This window comes from Squalius cephalus (genome assembly GCF_949319135.1).
Source record: "Squalius cephalus genome assembly, chromosome: 15".
NCBI classification, from domain to species: Eukaryota; Metazoa; Chordata; class Actinopteri; order Cypriniformes; family Leuciscidae; genus Squalius; species Squalius cephalus.
The window spans coordinates 5919775-5946313 of NC_137136.1; the positions used below are offsets into that span (position 1 = coordinate 5919775).

Sequence of the window (26539 nt, forward strand, 5' to 3'; positions counted from 1 at the left end):
AAACTAGAAACTATGCTTCTAACCACAGGTCGAGAGCTGTTCCAACCACACAAGTTTGAGATGCTGTTTGCGAATGTTCGTTGGAACGATGTTTTCCGGAAACACAGACTTGTTAAACTATGCTGATAATGACGGAACTTGTGACCATAATTGGCTAACGATGCTTTTGGGAAACACACCCCTGCTAATGATGTCAAGGAAAATTATATTTATTTATTAAAATATAATATTCTATACAATATAATATTTAAATGATGGTAAATAATATAATATTATATAATAATAATACATAATTAATACAATTATTAATAAAATAAATAATAATAAATAAACAATAAATAATTACCATCTGCTCTTATAGGAGAAAAATTAATTTTAACTAAATTTCTATTTTTATTTATTGGGAGAATGACACATGCTATATTCTGAGACTTATATTTTGAAGCCAAAGTACAGATGAAATGGATGACAAAAGTCAAATGAACTAAACATGGTATTGTGTGTCCGTCTGAGGCAAAACCTTACATGACAGGTGCCATTTGTGTCATATAACTTTTTTCAATTAATACATTAAATCTGTCTCTCCCTCTCTCTCTATCGCTCTCTCGTATGTGTTCATAAGACCTGAAATATAGTTCGCAAACAATATGATTTTAAATTATTTTAGATTATCTAATTATTTTACATTCTGAAAACTTGTCACTATAAACATTGCACATGAAAGTGCAGGATACAATAATCCCAAAACTTTCATTTTTGGGTGAAATATACATTTTTGTATGTCAGGACCCTGAATCCTAAATGGTGATGGAAGATTAACGTAAAGAATCTCTTTATGTATTGACTGCACCCACATCATCTTGTAGCCCTCTTTTCCATGCTTGGGTGGTATTTGACCATGCAGTGAGCAGGTCAGTGGCGCTTCCTTCTCCGACAGGAACAAAGCGAACCCTCAGAAAAGCTGGGGAAACGTGTGCTAGGGAGTGAGCTGTTATTCAAATGAGAATTTGGACCAGAAAGCACTGACCATTGTCATGAAAGAATTCTAAATGAAAGGGGATATTATTTAATCAGAACACCCCACCCAATCAGAACCACTGTCCTTTGGGACTTACCTTTGGGTCTGGATCAGTAATATCAGAACTGCTAGTACAGTACGCTGGACTAGAGCGGGCCAACGGGGGACGGGCAACGTAGAAAACTTCTTTAGATGAGGCTCGGTGAGGATGATCGCGATCCACAAAACCCCCTATTCCAGCTCGGGATGGGGGGGCTCCGCCACTGGACATGGCAGAGGTTGGAGAGGGCAGGCGAGTGATATCGATTGAACTGGATGAGATATGAGAAAGTTGACAAGGAAGAGTTTCCATGCTCATTTGCTCCAGGAGCAATATTCCATAAGACATTCATTTAAGCTCAGGGTTACACTTTACTTCGATGGTCCACTTTAGACATTCTAACTTGTCAACTACATGTCAACTAACTCTCATTAAGTTTACATGTAGTTGAAAAGTTTGTTATAGTCAGTTGAATGTCTGGTTGGGGAGCATCACAATAAAGTTTTACCAAGCTCAGTTCCAAAACCTAGCAAGCCATATGATGTGATATTTGATTTGTAGTTGATTATTTATTTTATTAATAAATAAAATAAACTTTGATACTGTATTATTTTATTATCATATAGTTTTTGTTAATATTTTAAAGTAGATTTTATTTGTTTATTTTCTGTTTTCACTTTAATTTTAGTTGAAGCTTTAGTAATTTTGTCATTTTATTAGTTTGTCTATATAGTTTTTATTCATTTTTATTAATTAGTTTTAGTTATTTTAGTACTTCAAGTTAAACTAAATAAAAATGAGAAATGTTGGCAACTCGCTGAAATAAAATATATTTTATTTTATTTCAGTTAATGTTTATTTTTTTTAACTAAATAATTTTTTTTTTTTTTTAGTTAAAGTTAACAATAAAAGCTTTGACAGAAGCAGAAGTATGAAAAATATATATTTTTTAGATGACGGCAAAGAAAATCCAAATGCAAAAATAGAAAAAAAAAAAAAATAATCTAAAATAAAATACAATACATAAATAAATATTTATTTATTTATTTATTTATTTACTTGTAGGTGGCTTTGCATCCCCCCCAAATATGGTGATGCTCTTTTGAGGGACCCCTTTTTATATATAATATTTTATAGTATTTTATAGTATTTTATAATATCTATACATTTTATTTTAAATGTTTTTTTTGGTACTGTTTGAAAAATATTTAATATAAAATCACCTTTTTATATTTAATGATTATTATATTTGATTTTATTTGATTATATATATATATGATTTTATATTAAATACAATACAAGTGTGATATTATAGACAACATGTTTCCTAAATTAAATAATTGTCTTTCATATAGTTATTGTACTAAAACAAACAAAAACTATTAAAAAGTATATGTAAAATGTAATAAAAAAGCTTAAAAACAGAAAGCATGAATGAAACAGTAAAGAAATGAAATCCTGTAAATGTTTTTTTTAGCACTCATTTGCATCTCCTCTCCAGTTTGTAAACCCCTGGCATAGACTCCTAAAAATATTAGGCAGACTAACTAGGTTTTGGAAGATCCTGTCTTCTCCAAGGTGCTGCGATGTGACACAAATAACGCGTGCATATAAAGACCCCAGGCGCTACCTGTTGAGGTCTCTCATCATGAGGTTCTGGAACTCGGACGAGATGGCCCTGTTGAAGCTGGGCCTGGAGAGCAGTCTATCTGTCTGTCTCTCTGGAGGCTGTCTGTCTGTCTGATGACTGGGCTGTCTCTGGAGGTGCGGGTTACGGAGGGCCATGCTGATGTCATTTAGAAGGCGGGGCAATGGTCCGAGTTTGATGATAGCGTCCTTTGGCACAAACAACAGACAGAAAACAGGAGACCAACCTGATGACCGATCACAAACGCAAGTAGACAATCACAGTTATCTTCATCTAGATTATCAAACATCATCTACCTTGCTTAGTTGTGCCATGACTTCCCACAGAAGACTGTGCAGGATCGAGAGCTCCCTTCCCAAGTCGATGTAGCCCTCAAAAGCAACTGCGTTGCTCACGGTATCGAGATTGGAGATCTCGTAGAGGAATTGTTGCATGGAGCCCCACTCCATCTCTAAAAACTCATTCATATAGCACATGTACTCCTCCTTACTGCCAAACCTGTAATACAGAGAAGAACTGGTAAGGACACGGGCTGATATGGTTAGTAGGAACATAGAATGTTGTGTCAATGATAAAGATGATAATGCTCATCATCATCATCAACATCAGTAACAGCTGCACTGATGTTATAGCTTTAATATAGCTTAATGTCTAATGATCTGGGCTGACAGCCCTAACGTCATAATGTAACCCATAATACTGGAGCACGAAAAAAGAGATCCCCATCACTACTGTGTCCTTAACCCAAAGTTAAGAAGAATGTCCCGGATCAATTATTTTAAATGCTGAAAAGGTGATTTTAAGCATCATAACATTATAAAGTACAGTGTGAAAAATGGATGTTAATTTTGAATATTTGCTAAATATTACATTATACAGTGTTATTGAAGTATTAGTCATTTTAAAGATTAATTTCAAGTGAGCTTTAGATGGCACAAAGATACTCTAAATTTAAAAATTGGGAAAATGAGAATGCACAACTAAATATCAAATATGGATAAAAAAAAATTAAAAAAAGTTGATAACAAATATGGTCCCAATATGTTAAGCATTGGAACAGATAAAATGAGAATACAAATATCCAGTGTGGATAAATTAATAAAATAAAATAATGCCAGTTGATAACTAATATGGTCCCATTATATCACGCATCCCATTTCAGAATGATGAAAATGAGAATGCACAATTGAATATCCGATGTGAAAAATTCAATTAAATATCGGTATGATATGATAACCAAAATGGTCCCAATACATCATCCATCTCCAATCAGAATGGTTTCCCTGCTGAAAAGACCAGCGTGAATGCAAGTCACAGTACTCAGAGTCAGAGCATACAGCAAAAATGATGACATGGTAATAAAGTTAAAACACCTTAAAGAAGTGTGTACTGACTTTGAGAAGTTTGCAAGGTTCTGCACAACTTTGGCTATGAGGGTGAGTGTGCGTGAGGTCTGTTCATCGGGGTATTCCTGTGTGAGATTGAATAAGGATGGCGACATGACGGCTGGACACAGGAAGCGCAGGAAGAGGGAACCGCTGATCAGTCGATCTGCAATGTCCTCTCTTCCTCTCTCAGCGCATCGCACGCGCCAGGACGCAAACACCTCTTTCAGTTCTCTTGGAAACGCACTGGGGAAAACAAACAATATATTTCCAGTATGATTAACGCAGTTGGTTTGCTATCATGTTTTCACTGTCCATTCTTTTAAAATATATTAAAACATTAAAATATATAAGCCTGGAAATTCATGATTAAGAATAATGTGCATCATCATACAATTTTCACCATGCAATCTTAAGAAAGATTTTAATGAAGATCTGCTATCATAACTATCATTAAAAAGCTGTTTTGCCACTTAAACTGTTTTAAAGAGTCACAGTTGTATAAAATAACACCAATTTTACTGGCCTGTGGCGTAGTGCACATTATTAAATATAATAAATTTTAAAATGTACCCATTTAAAAAATTTACTGTCACTGTGCATAAGAAGAATTTCACTTTTCATAGGAAAAAAGCAGCAAGGGGCCGTTCACACAGTATGTGTTCTTGCATCTGTCCCAGCTGTTTTTTTTATTAGTAGTATCTTTTCCTCTATGTAAACGTGCTATATTGATGTATTTGATTGCTGCAGTGCATCTTGCTGTTTTTTAAAGGGATAGTTCACCCAAAAAGAAAATCAAGTCATCATTTACTCACCCTAGTGTTGTTCTAACGCCAAATGCCCTTTTTTAAAGTAATTTAAAAAAATGTCCCGCTCGTCCATAATATCAGTGAATATCGACCAGCATCAAGGTTTAAAAAAAAAAAAAAAAAAACACAAAAGTATCACAGAAGTGTTCTGGGTGTATACAATAGGGTTTGGTAAAAAACAACGAACATCTTGACATTGGCTGTTGGTCTTCTGTCCACAGCTGTGCAACGTGTGCGTTCGTGAGACTCTTATTAGCGCCGCAGTTCAAATTCTGGCATCATCAAAAAGGTGTAAATTGAATTTGATCTTTTAATATCTCTGTTTTAGTACATTATTAAGGCACTTTAAGGGTGGGTTGCACCAATAAGTCAGTTCATCTCCGTTGGTTCACCCTCTGCCTATGCTGCTTGATCAGCCCTTTAATTCTAACAGTCTTTCTACGTAGCAGTTTATAAACACAGTTGACATTTTACAAGTTTATTTCTTTTATTGGCAAGAGCTATTGTCAGAGTGAGAGTTTCTAGTGGTCAATAAAAGAGGAAATGGAATATTAACATTGTTGCTGTTAAATTGGCGAATACATCATGAGGGAGTCATTTTTTATCGTAGATTGATTGTTTTAATCACAGGTTAGAATTGTAATCCCTGATTTGTTCATCTACGTTTAAAATGAAGAGGTGCAACACAACTCGATTTAAAATAAAACCCAGATCAACAAATCTTTGATTAGCGTTAAACTTTGCTTAATTTAATCCTTATTGGTGCAACCCACCCTAAGTGTTTTTCACAGTAAGCATTTTCATTTATTGAAATGCTTCAGCAGGAGCTGTATATGGATCACAAGTGCTTGTTCATATTTTTGTTTTTGAGATGGGTATGATTAGAAGGCAATGATGATGGACAGAAGCCAATGGGTCAATTTGGCCAGGATGCCGGGCAATCCTACTCTTTTTTTGAAGGACATCCTGGGATTTTTATGACCACAGAGAGTCAGGAGCTCGGTTTAAAGTCTCATCCGAAGGATGTTGCTTGTTACAGTATAGTGTCCCCATCATTATACTGGGGCGTTAGGACCCCCACAGACCACAGGGTGAGCACCCCCTGCTGGCCTCACTAACACCTCTTCCAGAAGATACCTAGTTTTCCCAGGAGGTCTCCCATCCAGGTACTAGCCAGGCTCATCCCTGCTATTCACTGCTATTATATGGACGAGTGCAAGCAAAATATAATTTTTAAATTTCTCCTTTTGTGGTCCGAAATAGAAGGAATGGCATACTACATTAGAACAACACCAGGGGCAGTAAATGATGACTTGATTTTCATTTTAGGGTGAATTAATCCTTTAAGACGGCGTGTCCATTTAAAACAGCTCAAGACTGTGTGAACGGCCCATAAGAGGACTGTCCTATGTCGGCTTTGTAACTAACCAATGAGAGTTGACGATTTTACAGAGTGCAAGCTCACAGCACATCCGGAGGTTGGCTTGATGTTCGGGCAGTACAGAAGGTGGAGTTCTCATTGGGTCGACTTCACAGTTCTCTTCTGACTCATACAGCGCTCGGATAAAATCACCTTAATTCAAATGAAACCCTTAATGTGTGAGCGTAAAGCAACAGAAACAACGACAACTCTCAAACAATCTCAAAATTTGAGGAACTCTCACCTAAAACGTCTTTGAGGTACTTATGTCCAATGAGTTTGAGGTACTCTTCTATGGCTTTGGTGGCCAGGGTGTTCTCTCTGAAGATAAGGTGCTCTCTGTCGATAAATCGGTCCACCTCACACATTGCCATGTCTGAAAGAAAATCCTTGTGCAGAGCAAAAGAAGATACATCTGTAATCACTTTACAATTGCTTGCATGTAAAAAATCAAGATAAAACCAAATAAGTGACTGATTTGGAGTGCCCTAGATAGGCAGCAACTCTGTGTGCCAGTGTTGCTATTGTTAACTAAAGCTAGTAAAAATGGTTTTCGGTCATTTAAATAAAGCTAAAATAAAATGAATGAAAAGATGAAAAGCTTTTACTTCAAATTAGAAAAGTTGCCTTGGCAATTAACTGATGCTAAATCCATTGCTAAGACCAAGTACTAAAATTACTAAAAAATAAACTATGTAAATTAAAGCTATATATTTAAAAAAAAAAAGAATATAAAAATGACAAAAGCACATAAAATTATTAAAACAAACTAAATTTAAAATGACAAGAGAATATATTAAGTCTATTTAAAATATGAATAAATACTATAATAGTATATAAATACTAGTAAAATAATACTGTGTGCCACATTTGTTTGATGTTAGGATGTTGCCAATTTAATGTAACATCTCCAAAAATGTATAAATTACACAAGATACACAAATATTAGGCAAAATATTTCATTTTTAATTAGATTAAACTATTTTTTTCAATAATTTCAGTATTAAAAGATATATTAGCAGGTGCTGGATTTAAACATGGCAAAATGAGTCAAATGGAGCTGAAAGCATTTGATTGGTATCTGAAAATAATTTTTCAAAAGTATATTTATAATCAACTGTAACTGAGCTTGTCACAACAAAGTATATATGCTAACCTATATCTTACCTAGACAAGCTTTTGCGTCAGGAGCATGCATCCAATGCCTCAAAATCCTGTCTAGGTAGGCACCTCACCAAGATTTTGAACATTCTTACAAACTTCAATATATTATTGAAACAAAGTCCTACCTTGGCCTTCCCTGTGCTCTGCAGGATGTGCACCAGAGCACAGGCCACTTCCTCTTTGCTCTTGACGCTCAGCAGTGGCTCCAGAACCGCGCACAGCGTTCTGTAGTTGTTGGTGACATACTCTGCGAACTCTTTGTACAGCTCCATTGGCAGGATGCTCATGGTCTGAAAGCGTGACTTGAGCCGCAGAGAGGCGTTGATGATTTTGCCCCCTCCCACACCGCCACCCTTGGCCAGGACACTAGGCTGAATGACGGGGTACCATTGCTCCACAAACTGACGGCCAGTGATGCTGGAAATGGGGATGCTGACCAAGCCCAGGTATGTGCTCTTTTCCTGTTATGGACAAAAAATGATGATGATCAGTCACCTTAAAATAGCAGGATGCACCCTGTCTTAGCTAATGAAAGGCTAGCATCATTAAGCTACAAAAAAATAAAAAATAAAATAGTGCCAATGTTCGAAACCTTAAAATTGCTTGTCAAGTGCAGTTTTGTATTTCCAGGATCTTTTTTTAAATAGCCAGTTACCATGAAGCATTATTTGCATAAATGCATATATTCTGGGAATTTATTTTGTAGAGTCTATTGGATTCAATATAATTGGATTACATAACTATATTAACTATATATTTTAATATGTTTTGATAATATTAAATGTAAATTTTATTATATTATTTAACAAATCTGTTTGTGGATATCTAGTTTAAATGCCACCAAGCACCTCAAAAAAAAAAAACCTTGGAATATCTTTCATATATTTGATGTCACTTATCAAAATATTTGTATGCTAGTGTGCCATTACAAATACACTAGCCTAGACGTCTTATGTATGAACAAAAAGCCACAATAAGTATTCATTTGGAGTTGAGTGTCTAGCAGAAGAGCACGAGGTGGTCTTTTACCTTGCGTCTTTTTTTATCTGTCTCTTTGTAAAGATGAAGGCGGAGGCTGCGGACAGCTGGCAGGTTGTTGAACTCAAAGTGCTCACCCCAGAACACAGTGTCGGTTCGGGGTTTGCTGGTGGTGCGGGCGTAAAGCATGTCATCCAAGCACAGTTCACAATAATAGCGCTTTTTGGGTGGGAGTTCACGGGCCTCGATGATCCACAGCTTCAGAACATTGTCGACGCGTCGACTGTTGTCCTGAGTGTGGGAAACAGAATCATATTTGCATCATATATAAACTATAGGTGATGGTGAGAGGGTTTGCAGAACTTTAAATGTGCTGTTAAGCATGCGGACAGACAGGAGAGATTGCAAGTTTGAGGGTGGCAGTGCTTTAGAAAGGATAATGATTTGAATTACTGTTAGTCTAACACCTACTGCATGTCTAAAGTGCTGGAGTGGTCATAGACAATGATGTTTCAGAGAAAGATGAGTCATTCAGACTCATCAAAATGGCCCTGGAACATTCGTTTTCTACTGGCATTTATAGTAATATACCCTTAAAAACAGATTTAAAAAGCTCCAGTCCTTTTATTAAAAGATACTGTGATGTTAATATGCTACAGTGATGGTCTCTCAGGTGGTTATACTTTGGTATATATATATTCATACCATGCTACTGAATGCAAAAAGCAACCAATCACAGTTCATTCTGTTTTTACATGCTGTTCATAAGCGGGTAAATCTGTAATCCATGACATTAGACATATTGATTATGTGGAAATGCATCAAAATAATGTCAATTCAGTGTACCAAAAATACAGTGGAAAAAATATGTGATCTGAATTTCTGCACATCCTGAAATAATACATTTCAAATATTAATTGTATTCTTATTATAATTCTAATAATTATTATTACGGCAATTTATATAAAATATGTTTTATGTTAATAATAGTACAATATTTATATTAACAATACATTTATTATTAATATATTTATATTATATTTATACAAAATGATCTGAATTTCTTATAATTATTATTATTATCATTAGTATAAAATAACTTTAATTAAAATGTATTTTAATAATAAAGTTGTTATTAATATATTTATATTTTATTTTTTATTTATAGATTTACATATTTATAATATTAAACATTATTATTATATACATTAATATTATAACATAATATGTATTAATAAAGTGGCAATTCTGATCATGGATATCTACTTACAACTAAGTGTCTTAAAACTTTGAATATCTTTCAAGGCATTTGCGAACATATGGTGATGATTTCACACATTCACGGAAAGCACATTGTACCTTGTAAAGGTGGACTGGTAAAAACTGCAACCCAAATCCGAGAAGTTACATAACAATTCTGATTAGAGCTTTCCCGTTTTGACGGTCAGTGAACAGACTGTGACTCCATCTGTGACTATGTCAAAGAAACTATGGTAAACGTTAAAAAAGACAAAAAAAACATGGCATTCCCATGGTGCCATATGTTCAAATCGTGTTTTTTGCCAGTGAGTGCTTCAATGGTTTGCTATGAACTACTCAGATTTTTCCATAACTTCGGAAACTTCTTAAACTAATCAGCTAATAATCCAAACTAATGAACACCCTTGGTCTGTCCTCATTTATTGTAATATTGACAACGCATCTGTTGCAAGACTGAGCAAGCTGATCATTTTCTGGACGCCTGTGTCATGTTCTCCACGATTCAGTCCAAACTCCCGCTGCCTGAACATCTGGACGAGTCAATCCACACTGCTCGTTCCACCGAGACACTTTTTAAAGCCTATCCATTCAAAACCCAAACAACAGACACAGCCAACATGAGAGATAATAGATGTCTGAAGAAGGAACATTCAGTATTCTGCATTGGCCTTTGGGATACATCTTAGCATACCAGATTAAAAAAAGGAGTTTGTTTCATTATGTGGCAGAACAGCACATGGAAGTTCATTTGAGAATCCCACAAACACCAGTAGAGGGTAAAATGAGTGCAAAGATGAAAATGACAGAAGAGGTTGTTGCTGAAGTAGATTGGTGCAGAGTCATGGAAGAAGAGGAGAGAGAAAGAGAGCGTTCCTCTTTGCTTTTTCTTCTTTACACTCACTTTGTTTGGTTTGACAGCTCTCTGTAGATTCTCTATCCATTTGTCTCTCTCCGCAGCCGACCGACAGGCAAAACACTTTGTTCCTGAAGCAGTTGTCACCTAAGGAAAGGAATAATGAGTTTCACTATTTCAACCATCAGTGTAATTAGGAGAAAAAGCAACACAATTCCACAGGGCACTGGAGCTAATACAGTCATGCATTAAATGCTTCAAAGTGAAATGTGTGATTTCTATGCCACTAGTGGCACCAAAAGGAAATGCAAAACATCAGATAGACATGGTTATGTACCATTCAGAACTGAATTTGGTGCCTTTTAAATTCTATTTCAATCCCTGAATTTAAAATGAATTTGAATTCAGGTATGCAGAATTGTTAGTTGGAAAAATTTGACGATAGAACGATAGATAGACAGATCTACGGACTGACGGATGGATGGATGGATAGATAGATAGGTCACTGACGGTTGAGGGAGCAACACGTGGTTTTAAGAAATGTGAACACTAAGTGTGTGAACATTTGAACAGGAAAATGTGCATAAATTCGGTTATTATTTTAAATATGTACAGTTAAAATAGCTCCATCAGAGCTGTATTAAATAAAAAAATAAAATTCAATTTTTTAATAAACATCTCATTGATTTTCTAAGGAGCATGCAACTTATGAGTCTGAAGTGTATAGTTTGCTATAGATCACCTCAAAACAGTACTCCTGTCCCAGTATACTGGAGTGAACAGGCTTGATGATCGCATCTTCATCAAGTGTCAAATCCAAGGCCTCGGCTGCGCTGCTGGGAGACAGCAAAGACTCATGGGAGTGCGATTCTTTGAAGCTCTGCATCAGACGAGTCCTGTGAGGGAGCAATAACAGCATGTCTGAGAGAGAAGAGGCTCACAGGTTGCGCTTACATCACACGCCTACATGATGAGGTCAGTATTGCATTTGACATTACAAAAGTCGGGTTTCTTTGCAAGTCCTTTTTTTGTGATATATGGACAACGACATCAGCCTCTATCATCAACCCTGAGATAAATCATGAGGGCTTGAACACTTGGGGAGAATTTACTAAGAAAAATGAATAGTGTTGAACGGATTTTGCACATCACGTTTTTAAGTTGTTGAAAATACTGAAAGCGCACTCAATTACACTGCGTATCCATATACTTTTTTTTTTTTTTACTTTGATAGTAAAAATATGTACACAATCATCACTTTTCAATAAAATTCTGTTTCCACCTCCTTTCCTTAATTTAACTTTCAAAGTTCAACGTTAAAAATAACAAATATTTTTTCATAATGCATAAAGTACTAAAAAATCATCTAAAATTAGCCTAATTTCCAAAAATTAGACTGTTGGTGCTGAAAAGAAAAATCTTAAATTCTCAAGGTGGATTTGATTTCATTGCATTTTGCACTTGGTTAAACTGGATTGTAGGTAATTAGCAAATAGCATGAGAAAACGTTTAGTGTATCGTTTGTGAATTTGCCCCTTAAAGGGATAGTTCACCCAAAAATGAAAATGCTGTCATCATTTACTCTTCCTCAAGTTGTTCCAAACCTGTATGACTTTCTTTCTTCTGCTGAACACAAAAGAAGATATTTTAAAGAAGGTTGGTAATTAAACAGTTGCTGGTCCCCATTGACTTCCATAGTATTTTTTTTTCCTACTATGGAAGTCAATGGGGTCCATCAGTCATTTGGTTACCGACTTTCTTCAAAATATCTTCTTTTGTGTTCAGCAGAAGAAAGAAAGTCATACAGGTTTGGAACAACTTGAGGAAGAGTAAATGATGACAGCATTTTCATTTTTGGGTGAACTATCCCTTTAATATGATCTTAAAAGTAAGAGAAGGTTTACTTTCATACACATTTCTAATCAGCACAAATACGAGCACATTTACTCTGCATAAAAAACTTAATTTAATAATAATAATAAACTTAAATTATCCTGTTTGTAAATATACTGATTCATGAATAAAAATAAAAAAAGGTAATTGCGACTTTTTATCTCACAATTGCTAGTTATAAAGTCAGAATTGTGAGATATAAACTTGCAATTCAAAAAAAAAAAAAAAAAAAACCTGTCTTTTTTCCTTAAAAAAGACTTTATACCTCGCAGAGTAAAAACAAGCTTCCATAGGCTTGTGGGTAATTAGCGAGTAGGAGGAAAGTTTTTTCCCAGAAATAACATGAGCGAACGTGTCGTTAAGTGTATAGTTTCATGAATTCGAGAATTCTTAAAAGTGAAAAAGTCTTTACTTGCATACGTTTCCAATCAGTCTCAGCACAAATGCGAGCACATTTACACTGCATAACAACATACACCTTTACCCCACTGTACCTGCAAAACCCCCACACACACTCACTTCGCAGTTTAGAGCCACAAACCCTTAAAAGAGCTGAAGAGAAGATTGACAAGCTTATCGAGAAGTACAATTATATAAATATCAAGAGAAAAAGTGTGATAAATTGTTAGATCCCTACTAGTGATGTATCGCTTCCCCTGCGTCTTCGGAGAATCACTGTATATGTATACATACAGCCTCACAGCGTTAAGTGCATACAGTGTGGGAGAGAGAGAGAGAGAGAGAGAGACAGAGCGAAAGAGATGGAAGGTATAAAAATAGACCCAAAGGAGTGAGTCAGAATGAAAGAAATGATAGAGCGAGTGGAGGAGGGAGATAGAGAGAGCGAGAGAGAGAGAGATGGAGACAGTGAAAGTAGTGAGACAGTGAGAGACTTCTCAGAGGAAATCAAAATGTTACATAAACCATGGGAACTGAAAGGAATAAGACAAAGACAGACAGACCGAATGAAGGACAGAGATCCAGCAGTAACAAGAGGACAACAGGACAGAGATGAAAAAACAACATTTCTGTCATCATTTACTCGTTGGAGATGTTAAGCGGAATGTCCAAGCAGCTTTTGTCCATACAACGAAGGCATATAGTGACCGAGGGGCTGTCGAGCTTCAGAATAACATTAAATCACCATAAAAGTATTGTAAATGTAGTCATGATGCTTCACGCACTGTATATCATGTTTAGAGACTTGTAGCTCTCGATTCTCGCCAGGTGTGATGTCACTGGTGTCAGACATCTAACAGTGACGGACAAGAAGAAACAGCCCAGGAACAGGAATATTACGATTTTTACTGTATTTTTGATCAACTAAAATGCAGCCTTGTCTTCTAATAGAATTTTTTTTTTTATTATATTGGAATGAAATCTCAAACAGGGTGCATTTGATTTATGTTTGAACTTAAAATGTACTGTACATTTCATTTTTTTCACATAACATCCATCTTCCATTAGGTTTGGCTTTTGAGCAGGTGAGGAGACTAATGTGCGGGAAGCTAGATAAAAAAAAAAAAGGGATTATTCTTCTCGGAAAGCAATGTACTTAGTAACTGAGACGAACAAAGACTTACATTTCAGTCTGTTCGTTGCACAAAGCTATCATACAAGCCACTTTTAAGGAGCTTTTATTGAGCCTGACAAGATCATTTATTTAGCTTGCATGGAAAAGAACTACTTGGACATTTCCAAAGACCCTCATTTTGGGTTTTGGAACGACTAGAGGGTGAGGAAATTCATTCACAAACTACACAAACAAGCTTTTGGGACGCAGTCAGTCAAATCCAAAAGATAAGTGAGGTTTGTACACAAAATTCCAGTGCATTTTTACTGGCATGTTGGATTTGTGGATTTAAATCATCCTGACAAGCAGTTCTATTTGAGATCAGGTGGATCACATCACAATTACATCCCGAAATTAAAGGGAGCAGAAGAAACGATGCCTTTCCATGAGCTAACGTTCACAGCACTGAAATGCCGCACCGCACACTGTCACTCCAGCTGTTAGACTCCATTTGTGCGTCACACGACAATCCAGCTCAGAACGATTCCAGTTAAGGGCTGAATCAAACGATTATATGAAAGCGGAGTTGTCTGTTTGAATTACTCAAAACGGCAGAAGATACAGCACAGCGGAAAACTTCCTCTTTGAAAAGGAAACGTCACTGGAGCACTTCCCTGTCCAAACTGAGCAAGAACTTCAAAAAGCACGACCTGCCTTTTTCTCAAAGAACACAGGCTGACCGTGGTTGAGCTTAGAGCATGAATAAATGAATGAAAAAACCATTAAAAGAGCACCTCAGCACCTGTCTGGATGCTTGAAGAAGAAGAATAAGGAACCAGAGGACGTTGCAGATATTAAGAGATATTAAACCGCAGTGCAAACCGGCGTTTAATGGAGCAGCTCATCCAAAAATGATGATTCGCTGACCTCTATTTTATAACGATTTTATATTATTTTCATTCTTTCCTGAAACACAAAACGACTCATGCACTATAAACGAATTCCTTAAATTTCAGGTCAGGAATTATAGTGCACCGGTCATTGGATTGTTTTTTATGATGCTTTAATGGTGCGTTTTTGGAGTTTAACAGTATAATTCACCATCAAACCATTGGAAAAGTGAAGTGTTGTTGTTTCACAGAAAAAAAGAAAAGAATACAGGGTGTCATTTTTGAGTGAACTCTCTCATTATGACTGTACAATACTCATGACACAGCACTGTTTCAGCATGCGTTTATGGGAGGAAGAGTTTGGACGGTACCGGTCCTGGTCGGCGCTGCGGAAACGAGGGAGGATCATGTGGCGGAAGCTGCTGGTTCGGTCCAGTTTGGGCTGACTCTTGGCCCGTTTAATGGACCCCTTCAGTCTTCTACTGAGGAAACTCTGAGAAAAAGAACAGACTCAGAATTAATATGCATGACAACAGACAACAAACCTAAGGAATTCATCATTTGGATTGCATAGTCTGACACTAGAAAACTTAATAATAGACAATGTTAGCTCACGTGAGGGCATGCATTTTATTAAAACTTTATGAGGGCTATAAAAAAAAACATCTAACCATATAAAACACACAGTGTACAGGCATTTATACTTTACATGTAACATTTTAACACTGAAAAAATATATGTACTTTTTTTATCATTTATAATATTTTTTTTATTATAATTATTATATATGATTTTTTTATATTATTTATTGTATTGTTTTATTAAAACATCTAATTGGAGTAAAGTAAAAATGTTGCATATATCTTTAAAAAAAAAAATATATATATATAGACAAAATAATTATTCATTATTTTTATTATTAATAATATAAAATATTATAACATTGAGCAGATGTAAAACAAAATTATATATATTTTACAAAAAAATTATTCTTATATTTATTATTATATTAAAATGGCAAAAAATTTGTTGTTTATATATAAACATTAAAAAAATGTATAATATAAATTATTATTAGATGTTAATTAATAAATTAATTAGATGAGCAGATGTAAAATTGTGGTGCAACTGACTGAAATGATATTCCCTTGCTCGTGGCAAAACACTCTGGCACTGTTGCACTATCCACAGTCAACCAATAGTGGGAAGTATTGCTTCATAAATATTTCCCGACGCCTACAGTAAGAACAGACTGGCAACAGAGGTTCACGCCACAACAGAGTAAAATCATGTAAAATCTCACTGTGTACGTAATTTGTTCATAAGACGTGCAATCTTAGATACAACTCATCAACAGAAGAATGTTTAGACATAGCAGATGAAGCTGTGAAACCTCATTTGCTCAGTGATAATTACAGTCTAAGGCAGCAGTGTATTGATATTCCTCAGACATTCTGTTTAGTGGTTTATTATGCACTACAAACCCTTAGTATTAAACTTATGCAATTAATTCAGCCCAAACTGCTCAACCAACTAAAACTTTTATTCAACATTTGTTTCATGTGCTATCTACTTCTTAGTTTTTATAAAGTTTATACTTATAAAGAAAGCTCAAATTACATTTTGAAAACCTTCCATTTAGATAGTGGCATTTCATTTGCACAGATCCAAAGCCTAAAACCTGTATACCTGAAACTTTGCTGCCTCGCAACCAGTAAACAACCATATTGCAACTAGGGTTAGAAATTAACTTTTATTTAATTAAAGGTGCAGAAAGCCATTTCTGAGAAACCCTGTTGATATTTGAAATCAACCCAAAATAGCTCTGCCCCCAAAATAATAAACACACAATGCAAGAGTGGATGTCTCTATAGGGACATCCCGCGTGACGTCACGCCATTTGGAGCAGCCATTTTGACGGAATAGAAAATGCTAAACCGCCGGTGATACCCATAGACAGTATAAACAGAGACGGGCTCTGGTATAAACTACATTGATACTGCAGCTCGTCGCGATATTCTATCATGCCCGAGCGATGCTGTGCAGTTGGATGCGATCAGATACGTGATCATACAAAAGGAATAGGCCTATCTTTATACCGTATCCCGAAAGAAACAAAACGGAGAAACAAGTGGTTGGCGGCAATATACAGGCAAAACGCTGATGGTGGTGCTTGGCTTCTGTTTGTGATATAAGGTACAAGAAGAAAAATGTAAACAAATAATAAAAGTGCATGTAAAATATACAATAAATTTGAGATGAAATTATACAAGGTTACTTGACTTTTTACGTCTATTCAGTTTTTGTAACATGTCCATGACAACCGATAGCCTGCTTTTGTATGCTTTTAATGAAGCTCTGGTGTAGCGTGATGGGAAGTGAATAAGGTAACGTCAGCTGTAAATGTCACCGAACTCAATGTCAGGAAGTTTTTCTACACATTAAATGCCTGTAAAAAGAACTTGCGGTGCTTCATATGGATCTATTCCTATCTTCCTCTTGTATACTTGATATATATTTTTGTGATGCTAATAAGTGATGACATGACGTGAAGAGTTAGCTGAAGCTAATAATAGTGGTGGGGGAAAACTCGATTCTGTTCAGTATCGAGATATTTTGCGCACGCAATTATATCAATACTGTAGCGCAAAGTATTGCAATATTTAGGCTAATTATAAAACAATTATACTAATAATTAGATTATTAGTATAATAATATACTCCCTAATATATTACCCACCCCTAATAATAGATATATTGCCATTAGACAGTCCATAGACAGTATAGCCAATGTGAGTAGCTGACGGATGTACCGTCAAAATGGCTGACACACGGCTAGGGGTCACGTGACTGGGAGATCCCTATAGCTAAAGCAAAGAAAAAAAAAAAAAACTTTGTGAAAAATACAGTGAAGATGACGAACAAATGACAAGGAAGAACAAAAAAATGAACACACAGTACACAAGAGTATATACAAGCAAGAGTCTCTTGTTAGTCGCCAGCAGCACACCAGCTCCAGACAAACAATGACACTCAAAACTGTCCTGTTACTATAGCTAACCTTACAGCAACAGCATATCTTGGTTCTGTGAAACAGCAAAACCAATGTAACTCCCGTATGGAGCAGAAACAACGCAATCTTGGCATCCATTTTCAGGCCCTCTTAGGTCTTTGATCTTGCCTGAACAAAACCCTTCTTCTTCCAGTGATATTCCTCTGACCTTTTCTCCTTTGTAATGTCTCTCAGGCATCTCTCTTTCTACACTCTTTCTTTAAATCTCCCTCTTGCTCACTCTCTCTCCTCCCCCATGATCAAATCATGAGTGGACACACCCCCTACTGCTGATTGGCTCACTCTCTCTCCTCCCCCATCATGAGTGGATACACTCCCTACTGCTGATTGGCTACAAGTGTGTTGTAGAGCTCGGTCCGATCCACTTTCAACAGCATTTCTCAGAAATTGCTTACTGTACCTTTAACAGACAATACTTAAAACTGATTTGTAGGTGCTTTTCTATAGATTACTTCTTTTTTTCGAGCCATACAAAAACACAGTGGGCCATTAATTATGTCAAATACTCCAATTAAATCAATTATGGAACAAGGAGCATTTACGGCCCCTATATTTGAATTATCTGGGGCATTTTTTTTGTCACTTTCAGTGAAACCGCCTTCCCACTATCTCTTCGCATTTTGTCCCCCTAGTGGCAGGCGGACAGAACTTTCAGATTGGTTGAGAAGCAGCAGTGACCCTCCACTTTTTCACCATGGTATAATGAATGAATAATGAATGTATACACAAAACAAATCACCGTCAGTATATCTGAAAGATAAGCATAGTGCATTTTCTAGAACTCATCAATGTAAATAATTGTGTAATAATTCTAAAATGATTATTTCGGACATAATTATTCAAAACTGCCCATTTTAGAGAAATTGTGTATAAAGAAAAGTAAATATTGGCAATTTTCACACTCTTTTTCATAGTTTTGATTAGAAAACATCACATTCAGTCTGGCAGTCATGTACGGTCAAAAGCGGATTCAAATCAGATTCGAAAATTCCGCATACGAAAATGATCAGAACGCCACAGAGCTCCAATATACTGGAAATGAATGACTTCTGGTCTGACGTTTGTTAGAAGCCAACAAGAACATTCACCTCATTGCAATGCATTAACAACCACTCAGAACAGATTAACTCAGATTTACTAAACTAACTAAACCAGTAAATTGACGCAAACCTTAGTAATAATAATAATAATTTGTTACATTTAACACACCAGCTTATTGGTGGAGAGGAGACAGAGTGATGAAGCCAATCAGTATATATGAGGATGATTAGAAGGCAATGATGATGGACAGAAGCCATTGGGCAAATTTGGCCAGGATGCCGAGATTAAACCACTACTCTTTTTCGAAGGACATTCTGGGATTTTTTATGACCAGAGAGTCAGGACCTCGGTTTAATGTCTCATCCGAAGGACGGTGCTTTTTGAGAGTATAGTGTCCCCATCATTATACTGGGGCGTTAGGACCCACACAGACCTCACTAACACCTATTTTTCCCAGGAGGTCTCCCATCCAGGTACTGACCAGGCTCAGCCCAACTAAATCACCTTACATGAATCATTCAAATAATCTCCTCCCATAAATTTTGCGCCTGAAAGGAAACTCTTACAAAATGCATATGCAACAAGGTCAGCCGCCAAAAGAATTACTGTGTCCACGCCTTTTCAGCGCTAATTTTTCACTGTGTGTATTTAATCAATAATGACAGTTTTTTAACGCCAAAAGAGGGTTTGCATTGGCGTAAGCTGTTAGTAAATCTAGTTCTTAGTACAATAAAACTAGGGTAACTTAGTTTGCCACCAGAATCATCAAAACCAAATGAGATCCCATAAAAATGTGTTATGCTTGTACATAGCAATGGCATTTTTGGCAGATTTGGCAAAATCTGCAGTTGCAATGGTAGATTTTCATTTCATTAAACCGGGACACTAAACAAAAGTCGTCTTGCTCACACTCTTAAGAATAAATTGGCATTGATGGTTACATGAAGGACTTTTAACATCCATGGAACATTTCCATTGCGCAAAAGGTTCTTTATAGTAGTAGCTCTTTAGATTTTTAAAATGTTCTTTGAAGAACTGTTCACTGTAAGATTATTTGGGGAATCAAAAATGTTTTTTCTATGGCATCACAGCGAAAACCCCCTTTTGGAAGCTTTATTTTTAACCCTCTTGTGCTCCACATTTAGTGGACACACTCATACTCCTCCCAGTCAAAAGTGGCCGAACACCTCTAATGTAACTTTTTTTTCCAGGTAAAATAAATGTGATATATTTTTGTTCAACAATAAATCAATAATTGAAGGAATTGTATGGTACTAAGTAATATTTATGCAATAATTAGGACCATTTAACCTTTTCAAATCATGGTCTTAATTTTTTTCACATACAGTAGCAAGTGCCACAAAAGTCACTAAGTGTCATAGCATTCCAATGAAGTAAAACATTTATAAAAAAAAAGAAAAAAAAAAGGAAACTTTTCTTTCTGTACCACAATTTTTTTTCTGTACCACAGCAACTACAGATTCTGTCACAATACAATACAATATTGTTACTCTTTGCGGGAAAGTAGTGAAAAGGTAGGGTTGACCTTCTGGTGTTCTTGAAAAGTGACCGAGCACCAGAGGGACAAAAATGTCAACACTACTTTGTCGCAAAGAGTAACAATGTAGTTTCAGTTTCATTTATTTCAATTTTAAGTATTTGCCATGCTGCTAAAATCCCTGCACATTTCAATTATACCAGGACACTAAACATAAGTCATCACTTTCAGCCTATTATTAAACAGACAAAATAATTTAATCGCAAAGAAGTTGTTAGTTATATATCTGATGAACTCAGACATAATGACTCAATCATTGGCTAAAGAACAGATAAACATGATTGCTTCCTGCGTGACTAACTGTTTGTCTAACACTTTCAAACCGCACGCCGGCCGCTCGAACCCACAGCAGAAGCTGTGTCGGAGACAGCTCAGCTGTTAGATAACGTACCTCAAGAGAGGGTTGTGCTGCCAAACTGGGTCCAGTCCCTGGATTAGAACCCACAACCTTCCACTCACCAGCAGCCCAGTGAGAGAGCGGGACTGAGGGAGGGAGAGTCAGAGAGACGGTCGGGGAGAGAGGGAGGGAATGAGGGAGCGGAGGGGTGCTCACTCTCTTGTGTGAGAGAGATGGGGAGAGAGAGGGCGACAGGGGCAGAGGGGCGAACGGGAGCGAGAGGGATAGGGAGGGAGAGAGGGATCTGGGATGGAACGGTGGGGTACTCACGGATTGTCGGAAGGGTTGTGGGGGGGCAGTGGGTGGGATCTCCATGCTTGGCTGCTTCCCGGTGGCGATGCTCTTCCGCCGAAGCCGAGCGTTTTCTGAAAGAGAGAGCGATAAAAAGTGTCAGAACAAACCTAACTTTTTTTTTTTCGGTGAAATAAATGTAATATATTTTTGTTCAATAATATTTTTTATTTAATACTATGTATTTTGAGGGAATTTTATGGTACTAAGTAATATTTATGACCATTTAACCTATGACAATTAGGCTAATGTAACAAAAGGCTGGAATACACTACACGACTTCTGCACAGATTTTTGTCCCGATTTGCAGGCTGAAAGTATCATAAGCTAGGTTTATACTCGCCGCGTCCGCACGAGCGCGTACCAAAACTGTGGGCGGTCCTGTGCGTTGGGTGCGCAAAACACCATTTTGCTTGCCGGTGTGCACGGCTTTTTTTGTAACAGCGCGTGCGGCTCCGCATCTGAAGATGCACGACTTCGAGCCGAATCTGGCCGAGCATGTACATCTCTCCGCACCGGCACCCAGTTTGTGCGTTTTAAATTAGTTGCTTACATTTACAAAATGAGCCTATAGCAGACATAAGCCATTTTAATAAAAAATAAAGGTCCATGTTTTATAAAATGTCCACGAAACTTAATGAAATGTTTAGTGAAATTACAAAATATTTAAGAGATCGTTAATTTAGTTGCTTACATACATGTTTTCATATCCACATATTTTGTTCTAATGTCACAAGTAATAATATCAGGGTTTACTGGATTTTACATGATTCTTTTTGTAGTGTGGTATTGGTGGTGATGTACTAAAATAAACATTGTCACGTGTGGACCTTTCTTCTTCTCACCGCTGATTCCTGATGGTTTAGAGGACAATTACTCGAGTCACCCCCTGTCGTTTCACAGAATAGTACAACGTCAAGTATAAACGCCTCGTCCGTTTGGGGAGGTGTTTGCGCATTCTGCGGAGACTCGCGCTGCGGAGCCAGGCGAAAGTATTTGTTTAAGTTGCCAAAAGTCTGCAGTCTGCAGGATACAGCAGTCGGAGCTGACAGATTTCCCAGAAAATCGCATAGAATATGAAGGGCACAGACTCAGATTTTTAAGTTTCAGACTATGATTCCATCCAGTCGTCAAATATGTTTGATATTTTGAGCCGATTTTAGAATACATATTGTTTTGATTTGTCACGTGTCTCCTAGCAAAGTGGCACACGTTTCTGCGCGAGTTTATTGTGTTCGGAACGACATGAAAGTCTGCTAGTGTGTGATCCTTAGTCTTTTAGTGTTATGATGCCCAGTTTTACTCTGCAACCATTTAACAAAAAAAAAAAAAAAAGTAAAGTAAATAAGTGCCAACTGCCTGCAATAAAAAAAAAGTTTAATTTGAAATACTAGTATAACTGAAACTAAAACTAAAATAAAAATAATGGTAAACAATAAAATATTAAATATTTAATATATAAAAAATCAATCACCCAATAATGAAAAGTCATTCATTTTACTGAATATAAATAAATTATAATTTAAATATAAATAATTATTTTTTCCCAAAAAAATAAAAGAAAGAAAAGAAATATAAATCAAGCTAAAAGAAATCATATTTTTCAAAAGTTGTTTTATTTTATATAAAATGTTCATCATGTTGACAGTATTTTCTTTATACTTTCAGGTATAGATTCAATAAATTATGTGTCATAAATATACCTGTGAATAGTTTTTTTTTTTTTTTTTTACAAATGCATTGGTAATCGAAGATGCTCTATCTATATGCCAGTAGGTATCAAAATCTAAGACCACCTTCATATCACCAGTGAAACCAGCTATTCTTTAATTGAAAAAAAAAATAAAAAAAATATTGCCAAACGCAAGTGAAACTGGCTGCACATTAGATCACAATTTAGTCAGTGACATCTGTCTTGAATTCGCACAACTTCTAGTGAAAAAAATGTATCATGGAAAGACATATTTATATCTACTTATAACGTTCATCACATTAAACCACCAAAACAACAATTTGTGCGATAAAATCAATGTGGCTTTTCTTTACATTGTAGTGCCAGGTTGCATTTCACTGAGAGACGGAGTCTGGCTCATCTCGTATATGATGCTGCGAGTGACACTGTATGGCTCTGTCCCAAAACCAAGTGGACTGCCAATGTAGGCAGCATTCCCAATGCAAGGGCTGTTCCAAAAGGTAAGATACCTTCTTTTAGCTGTTGTGGTGAAGGCAATCCCATAATGCATTTCAACAAGAATAATTGCAAAAGAAGCAAAAGAAATGTCAATAACTATAAACAATTAATTAATTAACATAATGCAATCCATTTAAGAATATTTATTGATTATTTATATGTGCTATGTACAGAATTGTTATGCATTTTACTATTCCAAATCACTTACACTATGAGTTTCAATTTAGAACAGAGCCATTGATCTGTGGCCAAGAAATATGCAAGGAAAATAGCTCAAAATGATCTCAAGGATCAGTATCAGGGCTGATTTATATCGGCTATCCTAATGCCTGCTACAGACTGTGTGATTTCGGAAATTCCATAAGATCATTACAAATCACACTGTACGACATGGATCTAATGAACTTGGGTACGACATGTACTGTATATAGACTGTATGATAATGACACTATTGAAACGTAGGCTACGACGCAAGTTAATATAGAAGAATAAAAAGTCATCAGCATGTGCTAGTAGTAAACAAATAGAGCAAGATGAATCGCACTTGGGTGGTTTTTATGTGAGCTGAAAAAAGAGGAGGAAGCGAAAAAGGAGAATATGGATGCAGTCATGGCTAGGGAACAGAGGCCAACTGGGCTGGCATGCCAGTTTTGTAAATGGAGCTTGAGGTAAGTCGTTTTAAGTATGTCGCGTTGATCAATACGCCATTTCATGTTTCATTTTTATTGGCTATTCAGCAAACACACTGTGCGATGATCATCCTAAATTTATGAAACTGTCAGAAAATTATCACAGGCTATCTTTGGTCGCAAGACCGTGACAACGGCCATCTTTGAATCTCTCTCACTGTACGACGTAGGACCACCGTTTTGGAGCCACGACCACAGAATTCGCCACGATTGGTCATCTTTGATCTGGGACAGCCCAAAATCGTACAATATGTTAGCTTTCACGCATGTGTTGTGCAGTAGGCGGCGGTATTCACCTTTAAGTGGGTTTAACAACCGCCATTAAAAGGAAAAGAACAAGCTCAATGTGCGTGTGTACAACGAAGGCTGTCCCAATTCGAAGGCTCCTTCAAATGTGGTCTCGAAATGCGTCCTTTGTTTCACGGCTAAAGAAGGATAAAACAGATGGACCCTTCGCGGCCTTGCCTACCTCAGAATTCATTATATTTATTCATTTATTTGATCAAAAATACAGTAAAAACAGCAAAACTCTATTACAATTTAAACTAACTGTTTTCTATTTGAACATATTTTAAAATGTAATTTATTTGAAATGTAAATCTTTCGTAACATTATACATGTCTGTCACTTTTGATCAGTTTTAATGCATCCTTGCTGAAAAAAAGTCAAAGATAATACAAATAATGTACAATACACTTCCATGCAATATTTTTGGCCAGTGAATTTTCTCAATTCAACTGCTATTATTGGCAGACGTGGTAAAAGTTAATTTTGGACCAAAGCGAAGTAAAGAAAATGGCAAAACACTGAGAAATAAAACAGTCTAACTGCAGGCACAAGAGACAGGCACTTGCAAACAAAGTGCTTATTGACTGGCGTCCTTGAGTAAGTACCGGATACCGAAGCGTAGTCATTGGCGGAGCTATAGACACGACTATTGCTCAGGAATGTTAAGTCATTAAAATAAGACCAACAGAAACAAATGAATGGGCGGCTTAATGAACGTAGAGGTGCTGGGAGGAGAAAAGACTGAAAGAAGCAGTGCTCAACCATCAAACCATCAGTCTCTCCTGCTCGATGCTGTGATAACCCTCCCATAAATCTCAGTGTAAATACCCACTGTCTCTCCAGCCAAAGCAATCTGTCTCTCTCTCTCAATCTCTGAAGCTCACATCTCACTCACACACACACACACTATCACAGCCATACAGTTCTCTCGCCTTGCACCCACGCAACTCTTTTACATAAATCAAACAGTGTATTTATCCATCTCTCTGCCTCTCTCTTTTTTTATGAGAGCATTTTCCTTCCCCTCACCTCTCACATCCATTCTATTCTCTGCACTTTCAATCTCATCAGTTTTTTCGGTCTCTTTGCGATCCTGAACGTCAGACCTCAAATCTCCAAATCGCTCCTCCTGATCCCTCTCCTGGTGCACAGCCTCAACTCAGCTGATTTTACAGTTCTTATTATGTAATATGTCCATTAAAGTCAAGTATATTTTACATACCGATTCATCTGAGGCCTCAGTTCTTGGTAATGCTGTCTCTTGAATACTGTATGTTTTGCAATCTTTAACTGTTTCTCGTTCAGAATCGGTTGTTTGTTTCCCGTTTTTTATTTTTATTTGACAAAAATACTGGAACTGAATCATTTTCATGACTTTTGGCTCCACTAACAGTTTTTTTTATGCCAAATGGGGACAGAAAACCATAAACAAAAATAGAAGCATAAGAGCCGTTGTCATGACAATCAGCTAGAATCTTCTTTTCTACTACTGTGAATAACCGATCAGCTTTCGAGTGTGATTCTTGTTCAAGATAAGGATATGGGATCATTTCTGAACTCAACAGAACATTACAAATCAGAATGAAGTCTCTTATGCTCACCAAGGCTGCATTTATTTGATCAAAAATACAGTAAAAACAGTATTAATGTGACATATTAATACCATTTAAAATAACTTTTGAATTTGAATATATTTTAAAATATAATTTATTTCTGTGATGCAAAGCTGAATTTTTGGCATCATTACTCCAGTCTTCAGTGTCACATGATCTTTCTAATATGCTGATTTGCTGCTCAAGAAACATTTGGAAAACAGTTGTGTGCTTAATATTTTGTGGAAACTGTGATATATTTTTGGGGGGATTCTTTGATTAATAGAAACTTAAAAAGAACAGGATTTATTTGAAATAGAAATCGTTTGTAACATTATAAATGTCTTTACTTTGCTAAATGAAAGTATTAACTTCTTACGGAAAAAGATATCTTATACTGACCCCAAACTTTTTAATAGTAGTGTATATGCACAAACAGACACAGATATATATTTCTGAAAGTTTATTAATCAACTTTTAGAAGCACACAGCATGAATGAGGCTTTTTGATGGATTTAATCAAGAACGGTTATTTTCAGAAGAAGAGAT

The 26539-nt window shown here is 36.3% G+C and overlaps 1 protein-coding gene across 1 annotated transcript in view; it reads right to left on the reverse strand.

The window, feature by feature from the left end:
- Positions 1–26539, reverse strand: part of syngap1b (synaptic Ras GTPase activating protein 1b) — a 115733-nt gene that overhangs the window by 19561 nt on the left and 69633 nt on the right. Inside the window, 12 exon segments of the mRNA XM_079893710.1 lie at positions 1116–1329; positions 2689–2894; positions 3003–3204; positions 4101–4337; positions 6329–6473; positions 6565–6709; positions 7610–7945; positions 8514–8753; positions 10624–10722; positions 11318–11471; positions 15243–15364; positions 21210–21304. Coding sequence (XP_079749836.1) covers positions 1116–1329; positions 2689–2894; positions 3003–3204; positions 4101–4337; positions 6329–6473; positions 6565–6709; positions 7610–7945; positions 8514–8753; positions 10624–10722; positions 11318–11471; positions 15243–15364; positions 21210–21304 — 2195 coding nt within the window.